General features: G+C 40.6%; 1 protein-coding gene across 1 annotated transcript; it reads left to right on the top strand.

The window, feature by feature from the left end:
- Window positions 1-2,317: 2,317 nt before the first annotated feature.
- Window positions 2,318-15,390, top strand: LOC142095370 (keratin, type I cytoskeletal 24-like). The gene is made up of 5 exons (XM_075178322.1): window positions 2,318-2,590; window positions 4,260-4,342; window positions 4,436-4,592; window positions 12,140-12,362; window positions 15,293-15,390. Exons 1-5 carry the CDS (start codon window positions 2,405-2,407, stop codon window positions 15,388-15,390), a joined length of 747 nt encoding a protein of 248 aa, XP_075034423.1. The 5' UTR covers window positions 2,318-2,404.
- Window positions 15,391-20,926: the final 5,536 nt, after the last annotated feature.

The following is a 20,926-nucleotide window of genomic DNA, read 5'->3' as shown; positions in this document are numbered from 1 at the left end:
CTTGCAGCATAGCGTATGTACTCAATATGCACTCCCACAGGACTCCATTATATTTTACTGAACAATAACACTACTAAATCCTGCAGGCAAAGTGGAAATTTGGAAATTGTCAAAGGGAAGAAAACACAGCAGGCTCCAACTACATAGGGAATCCAGCCCCGTGCTGACCAGCCTGGTACTGCTTTGCAATTATAGCAGGGGGACCCCACTCATCGGGTTCCCTTGCAATAATGCAACCAAAGCTGGTTCTAGAAAAATCAGGGGAACCCCATGCTTTTTTGTCCTCTCAATTTTGCTAGTACCAGCACTAGGCTGGCAGTACTAGGGTTAGTCTGATTGTGGAGGGGTGGGGTGCACACTCTTTTTTTTGTTTTATGTTTTTACGTGATTTATGAGGGGGCAGGGAGATTAAGCTTCTTTAAGTGTTTTTATTTATGGGTTAACACTGTTTTGTGCCAGCGGGTCCAGCAGCTGTATAGCCAGCATTTTTCGTCTAATGTCAACATTGTGACTGTCAGCATTACTGCTGTAGACAAATAGTGTCTACATTTTCAGCATGTAGACAGAATTAATTTGTTGACAGTTAGACTGTCGACATTTTGGTGTTGACAGCCTGTCATTATATTCAGCATCGGAAATGTGACTACCATCGGCTTACAACAACTTTTTCTTGCAATAGCGATCACCTAGCCTTGTGGGGGTGGGGGGACCAAGGAGCAAGGGCGAGATATATTGCCAAACAGCGAGGACACAGCAATTGGTTGCAAAAACTTGAGGGGGATAAATAAAACAATGGCAGGGGTGGATGGGGGGTTGACAGTGGAAGAAAGGATGGGAGAGGGAAGAAATGAAAAGAAGTTAATAAATAGAATGGAGGAAAAGAAAGATCTGGATCATAAGATGGAAAGGAAAGTAAATAGTAAGAGAAACAAGGAAGCCAGGAACAGCAAAAGGGACACTTAAGTACAATGGCTATACAAAACCTAAGGGGGAGATTCAATTGCTGGCGATGTGGCACACCGACATCATACCGTGCATATTGTAGGCAATTACGGTAGGAATCTCCACTCATAAATTGTATTGCACCATATATCTCTCCTCCATTTGAGTCCATGTACATGTATATTCTATACACTTTCTGTACTAATTATACATTAAGTGAATGAATGTGCCTACAGGACTTATATCTGTTTGTCTGTCTGTGTCACCTTTTTATTAATGTATTTGACTTTAGTAATATTATTATTTTATTTTTTTGTGGTTAATATAATCTGTTCAAGCATGTATCCACTTAAAGCCATGCATTAGGGGTTGATGGTGCAAATTCTCTATTCTACAGCAGCATAAGCTCTTAATGCAGACATAATGTGCCACACACATCACATACCATTGTGTGTAAACTACCTGATTTATATGCTATCCTGCAGCAATCCCTACTGACCTTCAAGCACACCTAAATATAACCTTAAGAGAGAAAATCAATTAATCATCATCATCATCATCATCAACAACAACATTTATTTATATAGCACCAGCAAATTCCGTAGCGCTTTACAATTGGGGACAGCAGTAGTAATAGACAATACTGGGTAATACAGACAAATGGGGTGAGAATTGCAACCTAGAAAGCAAAAAGGTGGTATCTGATCATCTGGAAGTTTTTGTTGCTTCCACCACAAATGTTAAATTATAATGCACAAATAATTAATTTAGACAGGTTTAGAGAGGCATGAGCAGCTTGAAGACAATATAATGTCACTCCACCCATGGTCCCTTTATGATTTAATAATCATAGCCTTGTGCTAACATATTTGTGCAGATAGGAACATATTGAAACTGAATAAATTACTGAACTGGGCACCAAATTGCTGATCTTACACAACAAAGATTTCTTCCAGGTAAAGGAACACAGGAAGATACACCCACCATCTTTTTATATAAATGAACAAGGAAACTAACAGCACTGGCATCTGTTTGATTTTACAGTCACAGATCACTCTGCGAGTTCCTTCTCTGCTCCAACAGCATGTCGACCCAAAGTTTTTGTAAATCATTGTCTACCTATCGAAGTAGTAGGGGACATGCAAATGTAATGCTTGAGCAAGGCTTTAATGATGGTTTTGGAGGAGGTGAATTTAGTGATGGTTTTACAGCAAGAGGTGGTGGAGGTTATGAAGGGTTATTTGGTGGGGGTTCTGGTGAAGGCTATGGAGGAGGGTTTGGTGGGGGAGCTGGTTGAGGGTATGGATGAGGATTTAGTGGGGGAGCTGGTGAAGGTTTTGTTGGAGGTGCTGGAGGGGAACTAGGTGGAGGCATGTTTGGTTGAGAAGCTGGTGGTGGATTTGGTGAAGGTGCTGGAGGAGGTGCTTTTGAAGGCATTCTAGCAAACAAAGAAAAACAAACCATGCAAAACCTTAATGACCGCTTAGCCAGTTACCTGGACAAGGGCAAGGCTTTAGAAGAGGCTAATGCTGACTTTGAGCGCAAAATCCGAGAATGGTACGATAAACTACGTCCAGGGTCCTCTACTGGTGCAGGTGCAGTGGACTACAGCAAATATGACCCAATTATTGAGGATCTCAGAAATAAGGAAAGGCATACTTCTATGCCCATTCAACTATGATTGATAGACATATATGCAACATGATACAGAATAAATGTCTCATTCACCGTGCAGAATATTCTCAACTGGACTAACGCTAATATAATTGCATCATTACTCTGTGACCAGCTATTCCACAAAAAATGCTAGGATTTCTCTAGTAACATTGTATCCAGGAGCTAAATTTACATTTAACGGCAGCTGCCAATCAGCCTCTGTCTAGTACAACTTGCACGTGTTTAATTAGTCACAATGGTTTAGTGAAATTGTTTTACCTTAAAATAAATGCTAATAAATTATTGTCATAGCCTGATAAACAACTACATACATTAATTAGCAGTTTTCAAAACAAATCTAACATGAAAATGATAACTTATATCAAGCAGATGGTTGAGTAACTAAAGTAGATATGAAGTATTGTCTGAAGTTGTGATGTCTTAAAAGGAAAAAGTAAATGCACCTCTTGCAAAATTTTGGGGATATTTCACCACTCATAGACACAGGTACTGTTCTGTACACTAGTAAGAAAATGAACCTGCATAGAATGTATAATGACATAGAGAGAATGCAACTGTACACGTATAGCAAACAAAAGTGTCTGCTTTTAAGTTCAAATAAAGTGTAAAATAAATAAATTGGACAATTCCATTTAAATGGGCAGCAAATGAATAATATGTTTATAAGAACTTTTTGTATTTGCATAAAAACTGGAAGTCTTCAATTACTATATGTCACAAAATTAAAATTGTCCTGTAGCTAGAATTCGTTGCATGTGATCCTAACGTGAGATGATCTGCAAAATACATCAGTACCAGGTAAGACTTATTAAGAACATATCAATGTTCCGCAGATCTCATGAGATCAGTAAACAATTTCAATTTATTAATACCATAGTAAAAGGAACACTCTGGAAAAATGGGACTGAGATTCATTATGGTACAAAATGCAACTCTGAATTAAATACAATAATAATGTCTTGCTGGGGGATCTGGTGAAGGATTTTGTAATGCAATAATGGTTTTATTATTTAGTAAAGGTAAATATAAAAATAAAAGCTTTTTTTCTATATAATTAATCAGTGTATAACTGGCAAAATCATTGAGGAGAGATTGGAAGTGTTCTGCTCTGTACCACCTATTTGTCGTAGTACAAAGAGTAACTTAGTCATCATTAATATACCATCCCCATTCCCAATGCAACACACTATAGTTCACTTCCCTGGAATACTGCATACAGCATTCCTAACCCGTTGGACTATTGTACGTCAATGTGTGTACAAGGGAGGGACATAAGGCTGACTTCATGTATAAACAGCTGTCGTGCTGTAAACCATAGCAATTAATCAGATATTTGTTTTCATTGTCCTTAGATGGAACAAAGCACATTAGTGATATAAGACTCATGTTTTTAAAATGAGGCTGTATGTGCTTCAAAGATAAATAATGTATGTCAAGAAGAAAATGAAATAAATAAAAAATGTAGCAATGCATGTAAAATAGAACAATATAAAAGGATAATAGTTATTTTTCTAGATTGAATACATTACTTGTTTATGTGAATTGTAAAGTATTACTCAAATGTCTATATGCATATAATATACATTTCTAATATATATTGCAAACATTAGTTGATTACTCTATTGTGCCTCTTAACTTAGATCCTTGCTGCCACTATTGATAATACCAAGACCATTTTGCAGATTGACAATGCCAGGTTGGCAGCTGATGACTTCAGACTGAAGTAAGTTCTAGAAATACTGGGGCATATCATGGGTTGTGGTGCACTCTAATCCATGAAGTGGACAGAGGTAAGATGCTGGTGATGTCTCTTCAGGTATGAGAATGAGTTGGCTCTCCGTCAGAGCGTGGAGGCTGATATTAATGGTCTGCGTAGAGTACTGGATGAGTTGACCCTGTCTAGATCTGACCTGGAGGTACAAATTGAGAGCCTGACAGAAGAACTGATGCATCTCAAGAAGAATCACCAAGAGGTAAGGGTCAAATATAGCTTCTGTCATACTATATGTGTGAGAGTAAGATTGCAGTACATACATGACATAAACTCAAGTGGCTCTGAAACATGGGAGCCAATGTTTAAAATAGACACTGAAATAGAGTCTTCCGTGTGTGTCTTACATGGCACAGTGGTCATTTTAAAGGGGATTTTTCAAGGCCCCACTACTAGAATTAGAATGAGTAACTGGCAGAGTGGTTAGGATTATGTTGCCAGTACACATGAAAGATGATATTCCTGAAAATACTGTGGAGTAGGTCCCTCTGAAGCTGGCTTACCACACTACCAGTGCACATACTATACAATCAATGTGCTCTAATTGCTGGGTTTTAGAATACAATATTTTATGTCATATGGCACCAGAGCCCTAACCACTGTAATCACTAAAACTTTCCCTGTTGCTAGGAGCCATGGGTGGCTGCTTGTAATTTAAAAAAAAGATTGATATTTTTAAATAAACTTATTAGGATTCAGTGTAAGATTTAAGAGTTTAGGACAAGGTTTTGGATCAGGGGTTGGTGTTTGCATTTGGGTTGAGGTCTAGGCTAGGATGAGGTATTTGCCTGGAAATAAAGGTTAAGGTTTGAAATAAGTTTACATGGTGTAAAATAACTTTACACAAATTCTGTAAAGCACACCTAGCAATAACCTTAACAATATGTACAATTCTTTTCTATAGACAGCACTGGCTAATACTATTCATTTAGCCCTAACAAAATGGAAAAATATTAACAAATAATTGAGGCACATTTTAAAACCAATGCCTAGTTTCCAAGAGTCAAATACGTGTCATTTATGAAACAAAAATTACTTTTTTGAGTGAGGCTTTTATTTTATTGGTTTATGAATCACCCCTTTGTCACTATAACTTTCCCAACCCAATCACACACTGCATCAGGTGACTGGATGCCTTAAAGTTGGTTCTGCGCTGTTTGATGGGAGGCCGGATACTATAAAACATAAAAATAATTAAATGATGTGAGCCTTCAAAGTCTACAATTATATTTTTATATATAAATCTTTGAATTGTGTCTATGACAGGAGAGATGGTGACGTTAATAACACCACCATCTCTCCTGTTCCCTAACTCCACTGCCTGGGTGTCACCCTCGACTCCTCTCTCTCTCTCCAGTCTCTTGCCCAATCTTGTCGCTTCCAACTACGGAATATTGTCTGCATCCGGCCCTTCCTTTCTCAGGATGCCTCTAAAACCATTATCAACGCACTCATCATTTCCCGGCTTGATTACTGTAACCTTCTCATTAGCAGCCTCTCCACTCTATTCTCAATGCAGCTGCGAGACTCATGTTTCTATTACGCCACTCCTCCTCTGCATCCCATCTCTGCCTTGCCTTATACTGGCTCCCTTTCCCTTACAGAATCCTCTTTAAACTCCTCACCCTCACCTACAAGGCCCACTCCCATTCTACTGCCCCTTATATCTCTAACCTCCTCTCCATTTACACTCTCACCCTTTCCATGCACTCGGCCAATGACCGTCGCCTCTCCTCCCCACTGATAACCTCATCGCACGATAGTGTAACGCTCCGGTCCCGCAAATAAGTACCTGTCTCGTTACCTGCATTCCATTAATCTGGAAACTACCATGCTTCAGCGTCAGACACCATTCATTCATTCAGCTATATTCAGATCTGCGCAGGTGCAAGTCTATTGCACTTCAGGGCCTCCTCCCTCTTTTCATTGGCTAAGCATTTCTGGAGCACTATTTAAACCTCCTGGATTCACCTGTCTGATGCCTGTTCTTCAAGCTCACTTTCTGCAGCCTGTGGTTCTGGTTCCTGTTCTCCTTGTGGTTTGCGTGTATTCCAGCTTGCTCTCAGTTCGTGGTCTGTGTTGAACCATCGCTGCTCCAGTACCTCTATTAACATCTCCAGTGAACTTCATCATGACAGCACCGGTTCTCTCATCGCTACCACTCAGAACCGCTACTACACCTGTGACTCATCAGCTGCTATTCCGAGTTGCCTCCGCTATTTTAGCCTGCTCTCAGATCAAGGCCTGTGCTGAACCTTCGCTGCTCCAGTACCTCTCTTACCATCTCCAGTGTACTTCATCGTGACAGCTCCAGATCTCTCATCGCTACCACTGAAGTTCACTGGAGATGTTAATAGAGCCGCTACTACCTCTGTGACTCATCAGCTGTTACTGCGGGTTACCTCCCTTACTCCAGTCTGCTCTCAGTCTGTGGCCGTGTTGAACCATTGCTGCTCCAGTACCTCTATTACCTTCTCCAGTGTACTTCATTGTGACAGCTCCATCTCTCATCGCTACCACTCAGAGCCGTTACTGTGTCTTTGACTCATCAGCTGTTACTACGAGTTACCTCTGCTACTCCAGTCTGCCTTCAGTCTGTGGCTGTGTTGAACTATTGCTGTTCCAGTACTTCCATTACCATCTCCAGAGTACTTCATTGTGACAGCCTCTGTTCTCTCACTGCTGCCTCCCAGAGCCGCTACTACATCAATGACTCATCAGCTGTTGTCCTGAGTTACCTCCGCTTTTCCAGTGTGCTCAGCTTATTTCTAATGTTGAACTTCCGCTGTTCCAGTATCTCTACTATTTACTCCTGAGTACACCGATGTGACACCTCCTGTTCTCTCATTGTTATCCTGCAGAGCACCTATTCTCCTAGTGACTCATTGGCTGCTGACCATCACCATATATTATTGTTGTTCCTGTATCTATACCACTTACCTGTGGGTTCCATTGTCTCTGCCCGCTTCACTTGGCTTCCCCACATCGTTCTGCTGTTCACTCACTCGCGGGATCGCAACCTCCAGGTTTGGCGCCACTAAGACCATACCTCCTTGCAGGGGTTCCTGGTGAAAACCACCTGCCTGTTAGACTCTGCGCCCGTGGGTGGGCCTAGCTATGTTCAGCAGAGCCTAAGGATCTATTTTCCATTTTGCCAACCATGACAGAGAGAATTCAAGATTTCTCCCATGCTGTCCCCTCCACTGGAATGACCTCCATCTGTCTGTCCCCTTATCTGAACACCTTCAAACAGGCTCTCAAAAGCCATCTGTTCCTCAAAGCCTACCAGCAATCCACCTAACCTTCTCATCATCATCATCTAACCTTCTCCATCCTTGTTTTTCCTTACCTCCCACTTTCCTATTCAAGCTCCCTTTGAGCTTGATCCACTCCACTGACTCCTCTCATGCCTGATGTCTGTTTCCCCTCCCTTTAGTATGTAAGCTCTTATGAGCAAGGCCCTCTTACCTTCTGTCTCAACACCATTTCCTCCTCTCCAACATCACTGTACTTGCTTTGCTTGGAGCTTTTGGAGTCTTGGTTTTACTCATTTTGCTCTGTACTGTTGTACTCTGTATGGTTTGTATTATATTTTGCATTTTGTTCGGCACTCTGAAAACCTTTTGGCACCATATAAATAAAGAATAATAATAATAATAATAATAATCTTTTCAAATAATTTTTGAATTGTGTGATACCCAATATTTTCTCTCAGCTGAGCATTTAGAAGAGATCTGTCTTTTCTTGAATGATTTTTTCAGGAATTCTTTCAAGCTGTAATTGTTGCAGCTCTGTAATTTACATTCTCTGCTCTGTGGTAGACAAGTAATGATAAGTAGCGTGTAACTTGTATGGACAATACTGACTTTGTAATAGTATTAGTGAGTGAAATCTTTAGAAAACAACTGTACAAGTCCAGGGCTAGGTGTGCTCTAAGGAACTGTTCCATAAACACTAGATTCTTCAACTTTATTTTCCTGTAAAAATGTTTTCTATAGGGTTTAGGAAAAAGGAGGTATCCAATGCATTTATTATAATGACAACCAATTGCTGATTGGATGGCCATGCCACTGGACAAAACCTTAAATGGCTGTTAATGCAGCCAGTGGCCAGTGCACAAGATCTTCCCTATACCTTTCCTACAGCAATGTGAAGCTCTCCTGAGCATGAAATTACAGGGGTCAGCTGCGCTGAAGAAACAGTGGCATTTCCAAGGAAGCACACCCCAAAACTGTTCCATTTCCATACGCCAGCCATCATTTCAGCAGTGGACATAGCCTTATGATGTGGATGTAACACAAAATATGATTGTATTTTGTTAGATCATACGCCTCATTTGGGAAGATCTGGCAAGACCTAGGCAGATCTGGACATGTGTTTAAAAGTCACAATTTTTCAATTTCATGTTTTGGAAGGTATATCAGTGAGGAACCTCCACCAGTTTATCAGCCTGTGAGAAAAGGGAGTGGTGTGTAAACCCTCCTTTTGTAAGTGTAAAACTATAATGTACCCTATAGGAGGTCATTTATGACAGAGTGGTGAATGGCAAAATATTGCACTTAATTTTTTCCCTTTTGCACTTTCTTTCCAGGGTACAATAAGGTACACAGAAAACTTGCAACAAAATTGCTTGCCCATTACATTGTGTGCGCTGTGCTTTCACGTTACATAGGGCACATAGGAAGAAAGTCAGGACCCAGTGGCCCCTATTTCGGCTTCCTCCTCACTAAATTTAACTTTTTTCCTTATTTTCATATTAAAACCCTCCTTTAGCTAGTATTGGATTGGAGAAAGTAAGGGAAAACCTTCAAAGTTTTTTCCACCCCATGTAGCTAATACAGATGCAAGCTGATTCTCGTGTTTCGGTTTCGAAACCGGTGTTGGTTCTAACCCACCCTCGTGTTTCAGCTTTGTAACCGGTTTTGTCAAACAAGCGCGATAGGTTTTGGATCTGCCTTTACTTGAAAATTGTGAAAAATAGGTAAAATAATGTAATTTGAAACTGTTTTTGTTCCTATATTACTATTTATAGCATTAACATTCATTTCCAGTCATTTCTAGTCTATTTTCTAATGATCCCTTTCCAATTGTCCCAATTTTCACCAATGTTGGCCAAAGTCTTCAGCGAGCTGTCTTAATGAAGGATTTTGGAACTTTGCCATCATTGCATTTGGTTTCTCTGACTCAATTAAAAAAATAATAAACTGAATAGTGTTGATATCTCTCTTTCATTGCACCAAAACCTCCTTTGTATGTTCAGACTTACTATTACTGTAATTAAATAAATAAATAACCAAAGGAACACCAATGGAAATGTGAAAAAAGGTTACAGAGAAAAATGCGAGACAGCTAACAACTAATAGCAAAACCAGACAGTGGAAGGTCAGATTGCTTTTACACCACTGGTCCCAGGATATAATCCTTTGTAATGTTACGGCTTCTTAGAAACTGTCATAAGCTTTTAGAACTAGCAGGAGAGGTATCCATCTATAGCAGCCGCCTTTCCCGCAGAGTTGGATGCACTCACAGGTACTCGGATTACCCCAGGACTTAACCCAATGTAGTAAAAGCTTATGAGCAGGAATTGGTAGCATGGAGATAAGAGAAATGGGGCCAAGAGCACATCCCCCACATCCACTCAAGAGGCAGTAATAATTTAATTACAGATGCACCCTGGCTGCCTGTCACTAGTCAGTATGCAATGGCAGTGTGAGGCTTCCCGGTTGTCCTGGCATCAGAGTGAGTGCACCCCTTCTTGGGGACCACCTCTGCTGCAAATCTCGGACAGTCTCTGTTACCCGGGGTTAGACAAAACTTACCCCAGGGCAATGATTTTCCCATCCTCCCTCCCATAGAAAGGTTTACAAGTACCCTAGTTTAATTCAGAATGGCAGCATTACGGCGTGGAGCATTTGAGGCTGCTATTAAATTGACCTTAGTCTCGCTCAGTCTGTGTGTGTGTCTATGATAGGAAATTTAGACCGTAAGCTCCAATGGGACAGGGACTGATAGGAGTGCAGTGCTGCGGAATTAGTGGTGCTATATATATAGCTGCTGATAATGATGATATATGAAAAATAAGGAAGGAAAGCCCTGCTCTTGGCAATGTACTGTGGGCCTAATCTTTGAATTTTTGTAGTAGGGGTGCAGGCCACATTCATCTCTCAGCATCCTCATTTATTTATATAGAGACAATAAATTAGATAGAAATGAATAGATTGAAAAATAGAAAAAAATTAGAAAATATAGCTTTTTTTGGGGTGTGCTGCTGCGTGCTGACTCTCACAGTCTTCTTTAAGTATAGATTTCACTGAATGACCCTTCCAAAATAAAAAAGTATTGAAAACATAGAAAAGATTAGAATATATAGCGGTTTCTTGGGGTGTGCGGCTGTTTGCTGAATCTCACAAAAAGCCTTCTCTAAATATATATTTCACTGAATGACCCTTCCAAAATATAAAAGTATTGAAAAATGAAATGATTTCACTTGTTACTGCCCCACACAAGATTACTTTCACTAGAAAAACTTTCAAGAAATCTTTTTGGTTTTTGGACTCTGCTGCTAATATTCTGACAGCAAAAGCACTGTTTTCTCAAAGAATAATTACAGGATTCTACTGCTTTTCTATGTCCTTGGTTCACCCCTAATGCTATTTTATGAGCAGAGCACCGCAGCTAACCTCCTCCCTACCTGCTGTCTGTTCTAAAATGGCACTGAAAAAACAAGGGAGGACTATATAGAGTGCGTTTTGAAAAATTGACGGAAATGAGGTTTTGCCTCATTTTGAGATCCGAGATGGGCGGGAGAAACCGAGTCACGACCTGATACACTCGGATCACCAGCGGCGGATTTCAAGGAATCCAAACCGCTCATATTTTGTAGCTAAATTTAATATTGTGCATTTGTATCAAAATCAGTTGCAGCTAGATAATTATACATGTGGAACAGTCTGATATACCTATGTCCAGAGAAAACTTTTGCCTCATACATACCCTGGCATCAAACCTAAAATGTGACTTCATAGGAGAGTAAAAAAGATGGCTCATTTTCTGTGTACCGCCTGGTCATATATAACCCAATATCATTAACACATAACTGACATATAATAGTGCATCATTTTCACTATCAATAATGAGGATCACTGTTTTAGAGGACAATTTTTTAATTTGGAAAGAATATTAAGAGGAACCCCCATCATTTTATCAGTCTGGTAGAAAGAGAAGTGTAAGCCCCCCTTACTTATTATTAGTTCTTTATAGAGTGCCTACATGTTACACAGCATTTTACAGAGAATATTTAAGATTGACATCAGTCCCTACCTAAGTGGAGCTTACAATCTATATTCTCTACCACATGGGGACACACACAGTGTAGATTTAATTTTGACAGAAGCCATTTAAACTGCAGGTCATTGAGATGAGGGATAAAACCCACACACAAATACATCTAATGCTTAATATCCTCCAGAAGGATGGAAAAAAACTGCAGTAGGTGTAAAACAGCCATCAGAGTCCGAAGTTCTTTTTGTGAATATTCTGTGCAGCAAAGGATCTGGTTTTATAGGAAACAGTGTTGTGTTGTATCCTTCAGCGTAGAAATGACACAATAAGTACGGTATTAATTAGAGGCCTTCTCTTTAGTGAATTTAAAAGAGGTAATATATACAAGTAAATATAGAGGACCAATGCAGCATGTTACAAATACATGGAAATAATGTGTTGCTTAACATTGCTCGTTTTTCCTTATAGGAGATGTCATCTCTCCAAGGTAGAGCAGTTGGTAAAGTAACCATTGCAATGAATGCAGCTCCAGGCACGGATTTGACCAAACTCCTGAATGACATGAGGGAGCAGTACGAGCAGATTGCTCATAAAAACAGGAGAGAGACTGAGGATCACTTTCTTGAGCAGGTGTATACAAATAACTTGTGCTCATATTTACAGTACATCATGCGAATAGCATCACGATCAGGTAAATGATCAATGATCACCAGATGAAAAGCATCACGATCAGGTAAATGATCAATGATCACCAATGACTGCTGCTAACTGTGAAGAATTTGTAAGGTGTTTGTTTTGTTTTTAAAGACATGGGCACTTGGGGGCGAGCACCAGTAAGCTGATGTGACCAATGTTTGTCCCACCCTCAAAGTATTCCCACATGAACCTCCTGTGCATAATATTGTTCCCATTTGTGACAACAGAATAATTAGTACGGGTGCAAGGTATTCACACAGCTGGTTATTCCATGACTGGATGGTGATGTCTTCTCACTGACTTGGCTAGTAAACAATAGAGTAGTTTAACTTACTGTTAGGGGTGTATGACCACTTCATGATCTGATGATCTGACCTCATAATGTATTGAGATGCTTGTTTACAAAGGTAACGTATTGTCCTCTTAAAGGACCAAGGTCAATTTCTGCCTTAGATTCTCAGACAAAATTAATATAAAATGTTGTATTACAGTAGCACACAATTAGCATGGATTATGAAGATTCTAACACCTGAACAGGTTAAAACAACTACTGTAGAGGGTTACAATACTAGAGACAGAGATTATATTGGTCTATACGTGTTAAGTGGCAATGATTGAGTGATATAGCATAAGCACACCAACCACTTAATTTAGAAGCCCAATGTCAAATTAGAAATGTATGTTGCAGCTGTCTCTGATGCAGCAAACTGGTTTTTAATGTGTCAATTTGCTGTTTCAGAGTGAGGAGCTGACAAAGGTGATTTCAATTAGCATAGATGTGTCCAAGAGTTCTATCAAGATAAAAGTACTTCAAAACTTGGAGACTGATCTGCAGTCCAATCAGGTAATGGTATGAATGTGGTGCTCGACAAGTGCAAAAGGGCCCAAGAGTTAATCCAAATACAAGGGTCAAATTGTAAATAATATATTTAAAAAAATATAAACATACATATTGTATACTAAAAAAATTTAACAAGTGAGTATACTTATGCCCCACAAATGCGTAGAAAAATTGTATAGATGTAGCTTGACACTGTTAGTAGTAAATGCTAAAGTTGCATTAACTGTTTCCATTTTCCATAGAAAAAATCCCTTGGATCAATATTGGAAGTGGACCAAACATATATTTATTCTATTATCAACTATGAACAACACCTCAAAAACATCTCTCTAAAAGTACCATCCTTTGTGTAGATAAGGTGAGGACCTCACAAACATATTAAGTCACCAGGAAAGAAATTTCCGATATGTTTAGGCTCATATCACTTAGTACCTTTTCCCATACCATACAAAATAAGCAACATGATACACTTAAAAGATCACTTCCTGGCCAAACACTAAAGAACCATTTTTGCTGCTGGCAACAAATATCATTGAATGTTCTTCACACAAAATAAAGTACAAATGTGCAAAATGAAGATAACGGGAAAAGGTGTATGTTTAAATAGGTAGAAAAAACAGGACACCTATGTGACCTGAGGTTTGCTCAGATCATACAGTCTACCCTATACTACATTTTGGATGCCAAATAAAGAAAACATTTGTAGTGACTTATTTAAGTCTATCCTATTAGTTTTGGTTCACCAGGAGCCTAAATCATGAGACAGTAAGCCCTGTAAGTTAAGATTTTTCATGGAAAAAAGGCGATTTCCTCATGAAAACTAAAATACAGAGAGTTACAGATTCAAAATCCTCCAAATATCAAACGCATTTTACATGATATTGGAGGGTTGATCTGGTGGAGGCTGAAAGATAAAGAAAGGAGATAAGAATATAGAAAGAGCAATAGATCCATAGGGGGGAATTCAATTAGTAGGGAATGAGGCTTTGGGGGATGTTCGGTACCTGAAACCGAAGTGCAAGCAAAAATCAGCGCTGTAACAGTACCGTACTAATGATAATATGCGCAGCTGTACAACGCGAGTGGCTCCTATGGGATCTCGTGTTGAATTGATTGCCCCCCATAGAGTAGTCTTCCAAGAGATGCGATAGGACTTTTACTATAAAAGTATAAATCTATGTATAGGACAAAACATGAAGCTAGTGAGAGGTAAAAAAATCCCCGACATATATGACAATGAAACCTGAGAAACTTCAGTGCAAATTTCCAGGAAAGAAAATATCATTCAAGTTCTACATATAAAAGGGATACAGGGCTAGATTTACTAAGCTGCGGGTTTGAAAAAGTGGGGATGTTGCCTATAGCAACCAATCAGATTCTAGCTTTCATTTATTTAGTGCATTCTACAAAATGAAAGCTAGAATCTGATTGGTTGCTATTGGCAACATCCCCACTTTTTCAAACCCGCAGCTTAGTAAATCTAGCCCACAGTCTAAAATTGAGAATTGCATAGCTGACAGAGATCAAGCATAGAATGCATAAAGGTATTAATGAATAAAATAAAACAGCCTAAAAAAAATAAAGTACTTCTTAGATTTAGTTCCATAGTCTTTTACTATCACTTATTCTTTGGTTAGATTTTGTGCTGAGCATTGTGTTACATATAAACATTTGTATTTAAGTTGTGTGTTCTTCAAAATACAAATATTGTAATTTTTATGAATTAAAATCTAACAGCAACCATAGAAATGGAAATGAGATTTGTTAACTTAAAAAAATACAATTAAAGCAAGTAAATAAAAAAATAAAATAAAAGTCAATTGACAGATGCAAGATACTTTAGTGTATTTAATATCTGTTTGTTTGTTTTTTTTCCCCAAGGTATTTTATTTAACAATTTGCAAGCCTGAATGGCAGACTGCAATTATAAATTAAAAATATATTTTAAAAAACTTAGTGTATTTATTCTCTACAATATACAGTTGTTCGGAACAATAATACCCTGCGCTGCTCTTGGCTGAAAAAAATACAAGTAAATAATTATTCACCTAATAAATTGATACACTTCTTGCCTTTCTTCTTAGATCCACAAAAAGTCAGGAAAGTTAAGACCATCTATGAGGATGTGGTGGATGGACAGGTTGTTTCTATGGAAGTTAGGGAAATTGTAGAGAGATATTAAACTAAAAGTTAGCAGAGATTCGGGAAAACATTGACAAACATTCTTCCTTAAAGACTAACTTTTGCCATCCCTACACCACTGCTTTCTGTTTATTTTGCATATTCTATTCAATAAACCTTTGCTAGCAAGTTGTGTTGTTTATATAATTGTTTGTGCCACTGCATGCTATACTGACCCATGACACTGTTACATTGACCTGTGAGCAGCCAACAAACACAATTTTCCAGTTTAACATGTTTTAGAGCACGTACACACAGAAGTTGAAAAAAAGGCCCTGATACAAGCATAATGGAAACCTTGTACCTTCTCCTCACTTTTAACAGAGCATTTGAAGAGCATGCACAAAGCCTAGCAGCATAGTGTGTGTACTCAGGGGCAAATGCGGGATTTGTAGAGAGAGGTTTCCATGCCACACTGCCAGTGGGCATGGCCAACATGCTTCTGGGCGTGGATATAATTTTATACAGTGCTTGGCTGCTCTCAAACTCTTCCTATGCCCATCATATACACGGGCAATGCTGCGTGCACTACTTTTAGGGGCACACAGCTCTCCACTTTTGAGCATAGCCGTGTGAAGTGAGACATACCTCCCAACTGTCCCTACAATCAGGGCAAAGTCCTGTTTGAGTGTGTCAGAACAGTTGGCAAACTGTCCTGCTCTCTCCTATCTGTTCATGCTGATTTCAATACTTGTTGCGGAGAGATGGCTGTGAACAGTGCAGACAGAAATGATTTGCACACAAGCTGCAAAGTGGCTGGTCCTGGGGCAGGGTCCAGCCACCTCAAGCATACAGTTCCCCAGGCTAGGAGGGGGGGGGGGGGGGGGGTTCCAGGCACTAGGAAACCCCCCTCGGTTTGCCTATGGTACTGTACTCAATACGCACTCCCACAGAACTCCATTATATTTTATTGGGCATTAACACTACTAAATCCTGCAAGCAAAGTGCAAATTTGGAAATTACTAAAAGGAAGAAAACATTTATAAAATTGTAAGTGCATGTGTGTTCAGGTCCATTAGCTCACATTATTATTTTTTTTACTATTAATGGTTTGTATGTTCTCCCCCTGTTTGCGTGGGTTTCCTCCGGGTGCTCCAGTTTCCCCCCACACTCCAAAAAACATACTAGTAGGTTAATTGTCTGCTATCAAAATTGGACCTAGTCTCTCTCTGTCTCTGTCTCTGTCTGTATTTGTACGTTAGGGAATTTAGACTGTAAGCTCCAATAGGGCAGGGACCTGATGTGAATGAGTTCTCTGTACAGCGCTGCGGAATCAGTGGTGCTATATAAATAAATGGTGATGATGATGATGATGATTCACCTGACTTTCAAAACTTAAAAGCAAAAATACTTAGTTTAACACATTCATATATCTACAAACTGAATAAACATATTCACTAATTGAAATTAAATTTATTTGAGGAACTTTCAGTTACATGCAAGCAAGAGCTAGGGTCAGTGAAAAAAATCAAGTGGACAAGTAAATCGAGAGAGCAACGGAGAGCGAGAGAGGGACATAAGGAGAAAAAAGAGAGAAAGAAGGAGAGAAGGGAGGAAACTGAGAGAGAGAATAGCAGAAAGAAGGAGATAGGGGAAGGAGAGAGGGAGGAGAAGGTGTATAGGACGAGAGGGAAAGACAGGCGGGGAGGGAAGAGAGAAAAAGAAACAGACAGCGAAGGAGAGAGAGGGTCAGTAGGTGAAAGCGAAACAAAAGGAGAGAGAGAGAGTTAGAGGGAGAGGAGATAGAGTTGGACAGAGAGAGAGAGGTAGAAGAGAGTAATGTATAGGAGAATGAGGGAGGACAGAGAGAAGGACAGACATGCCACCAAATTGTACCTGATTTGAAGTTTATAGATATGTACCATTCTCACCTCAATAACTGGGGACTTCACCATGGTGAACTCTGGTGCACACACCAATTCAAAGGTCTTTTCAGAGGAGGGCTGTGTGATTAGGGGCTGTCTCAGTGGCGGAACTACCATTGGTGTGGATGGTGCCGTGCACCGAGGCCCATGGAGATTATGAGGCCCGCTACATGGCAGATGCAGAGGGTCGGGAGATCCGGTTCCCTCCTCTCCACCTCTATGCACCTGAGCACACAGCTTGCTAGTTCCACCTCTGGGCTGTCTACTGTATCTAGCGCTTAATGTGGGTGTCCATGTCCCAACATGTGTAGCCATGCCCCCTTTTTGTAATAGTTGCTGTAGTGTAAAGACCAAACATACAGCAAAAATCGCTTTCCTACACCCCAGGTACTTACCAGATCCTGAGGGATGACTATGGAGGAACCATGCGTACCTCACTACGAGCTCAACTGGTCCAAACTCATCCTGGGTGAGGAGACCACAACAGGCACACACATACATCTTACCTTCCCCACGAATGGCCCATCTACCGGTTATACGGACTCCTTCACATTGCAACCCTCATCATTGTGATCTAGGTAAAAAATGCAACAAACTACTGAAGGGTAGATATACAGAGTGTAAAAAGAGGGGTTGGACGAGGTGATGGCCAAGAGTAGAGACACCACTTTACTCCGATTGCTGACACTTTGATTTTATTTGGGTTTGGGCGTGAGACTATGGATATTCAGGACAGGAAAGTATCCCACATGAATATCCTACTCAACAATGTACTGGTGAAGGCCCCTACCAAGAGAAAGAGCCATCTGTCATCTGCACTTGCAGGATTTGCATCTAGAAACAGGGGCAACACAAGACAGGCACTATGCAACTACAAACTTCTAACACTAGGGGCCTGATTCTCCTGGACAAAACAATGTTACAATGCAAGGGGTGCAAATTAGTTTTCTGTTTTGCACATAAGTTAAATACTGACTGTTTTTTCATGTAGCACACAAATATCAACTTTAAATTTCAGTGTACAAATAAGCTATCAAATATTTGTAGACCTAAAGCCAATTTGCAGGCCTAATGCCAATTCAAACTCACAGGACTTGTGCCGAAATACTTGCCATCAGTTACTCCTGTAATTGAAATTGATACCACAGGCTATTCCTGACAGTTACATGCGGCCACAGACTAAGCTTGAATTTAATTTGCTCCACAGGCTAAGCTTAAGATTTACATGCCCACAGGCCTAAGCCTGAATTTTTCTTGGTGCCATAGGTCTAAAGCCTGAATCTATTTGGTGCCACAGGCTAGCCCTGAATTATACTAGTGCCACAGACCTAATGCCTGAATTAATATGTCCAGCAGCCTGAATTAATTGTTCTCTAATCAATCCTGATGCTCCAGGCCTTTATGCCCACTACTGCAGCTCGAGCCTAGTACCCTGGAGGGCTTGATCCCTGTGTTCTCTGTGTTGCTCTCGCCATCCAGATCTAGTTGTCTCCAACTCCGCATGCTGAATCTCCAGTGGCGTCCTCTCACTCCTGGCTTCACCGACGAACTGCTTCTAACTGCAGCACGGGACAGTGTCAGGATGGGCCTCCAAGTCTGCTCAGGTGAATACTACTCCCAGAGAGGAACTGTCAGGGATCACCTCCGGCCGTTTGAATTTTTGAAACCACAAAAGCTAATAAAAAGCTGTCTGTCCCACATCGCACCAGTTAATCATTCATTCTGGTCTCTGTTTCCCTTAGTTTTCACTCCCTGCATTAATTTGCTGGTCTGAACTGAGCATACGCACAACTTGTCTTTCAAACATTTCTGCATTCACTTGATTGGCTGATTGCCTGTCAGTCCTCTCTATTTAAAGAGAGGGCTGCTACTAAGGTGCCAGATCTTCAGGGCTCCTTTCCTGTTAGAACGTCTCCTTCTCTGACTCCTGTTTATTGCTTCCACCTTGTTATATGTTGGATTCAGCAACCACATTGCAGATCGTGGCGCATCACCTCTGATCCTGCTGCAGGGCTTCCAGCTCGTTAGGACCTCAGCACTTCACCATCCTGCAGCCTGTTGCTCTCCTGTGTACTTCTGTATCACCTCCACAGTCAAGACACTGCTGCCACTCTGCAGATCATTGAGCATCACCTCTGATCCTGCTCCAGGGCTTCCAGCTCATCGTAACTGTCTCACCTGTTCTCACCTACTCCGCTCATCCATTGGTTGCCTCTCATTGGCACCCCTTTATAAGGCTCCTCCCCGCACCTCTTAGTGCTGGTTCTTCTTGTCAGACTCCTGGCCTGGAAGCAGATAATTGCTCTTATCTTTCCAAGCGTGCTGCCGCAGATCACCTATTACCTGCACCACTCATTTGTGGTAACTACTGCTGATCACCGTTCTCATCTCTCCAAGTGTGCTGCCGCAGATTATTGCTTACCTGCTCCACTTATTAGTGGTAACTACCACAGACCATCACATCTTTCTCTCTCATGAACTATCGCAGGGCATCGCTCTGCACTCCCACTCATTAGTGGCTAACTAGTGACCACCTTTTCCACTAGTACTTGGTTCTCTATCACTGCTCACTGGGAACTTCCCTAGAGGCTCGCGACCTACAGGGTGGAAGCTGCAAAGCCCAAATTTCCTTGCGGGGATCCCTGGTGAAAACCTTCCTCTTTGTTAGATTCCGCGCCTCTGGGTGGAGTACCGCCAATCCCAGCTGATACCAGAAGGATCCCACTCATCCTAGTGAACGCTGATTGGCTCACCTCTCTGGTCACCAATTGACTGACAGCCAGAGGTGAGACCTGACTGACTCACCTGACAGCTGTCGCCCACAATGGATCCTATAGGGAGATGGATTTATAGTCGCTGGACCCCGGGACAGGTGAGTCTTCTTTGTTTCACTCTCTTCACAGGCTCCAGGGGACACCCTTTCACACTTTATCCAGATTCCAAGTAGAATGTTGTTGTGAGGTATGGATAGAAGCAAGGATAGGACAAAGAGGGGGACAAAAGGAAAGAGAAGAGAGAGGAGAGAGAAAAGAGAGAGGAGAGAGAAGAGAGATAAAAGAGAGAGGAGAGAGAGAGAGAGAGAAAGAGAGAGAGAGAGAGAGAGAGAGAGAGAGAGAGAGAGAGATGGTTTGAAACCTTGCAGTACTGTTTCATGCAATTTGATGTGCATTTTCCTTTGAGCACTTTGTAGAAAGCATATCAAATCACATTATAAGCTTGTGGTTTGCTCAAACTACAGTTTAGTAATTGTTCGCCTTTATCTCATCTATCTTTTTTAAGTTCTGTCCTCAGTCCAGACTTTTGCAATGCCCAGAGAGTTCACACACTAACCTATCTACAGACACAATGTTGGTCATCATCTGCACCAATGCTGATTTTACAGTGATCAGCATGAAGTAATAAAATAGGCATATATTTTATTATAGGTTTATTTTCTGTTAGGTTACAGTGCTTCAGCTTAGCCTCTGAGATTTAACACAGCTCCCTCTAGTGTTCAAATAATGTAATACTAAAATCACTACTTGACATCTCTAACTGAGGCTCCTGTTCCCTTTCATTCTATAGCGGCCTTTGGAATTTGCCTTTTGAAGTTAAACAAACTGCCAACTTTTCTGGGAACAATCGGCTTGATGTTCATGTGGTAGGTTAGATCTAGTGAATACAAATGATATT

Source organism: Mixophyes fleayi, chromosome 6 (assembly GCF_038048845.1).
Source record: "Mixophyes fleayi isolate aMixFle1 chromosome 6, aMixFle1.hap1, whole genome shotgun sequence".
In the NCBI taxonomy this organism is placed as follows: Eukaryota; Metazoa; Chordata; class Amphibia; order Anura; family Limnodynastidae; genus Mixophyes; species Mixophyes fleayi.
This window is presented reverse-complemented; position numbering and strand designations above follow the sequence as displayed.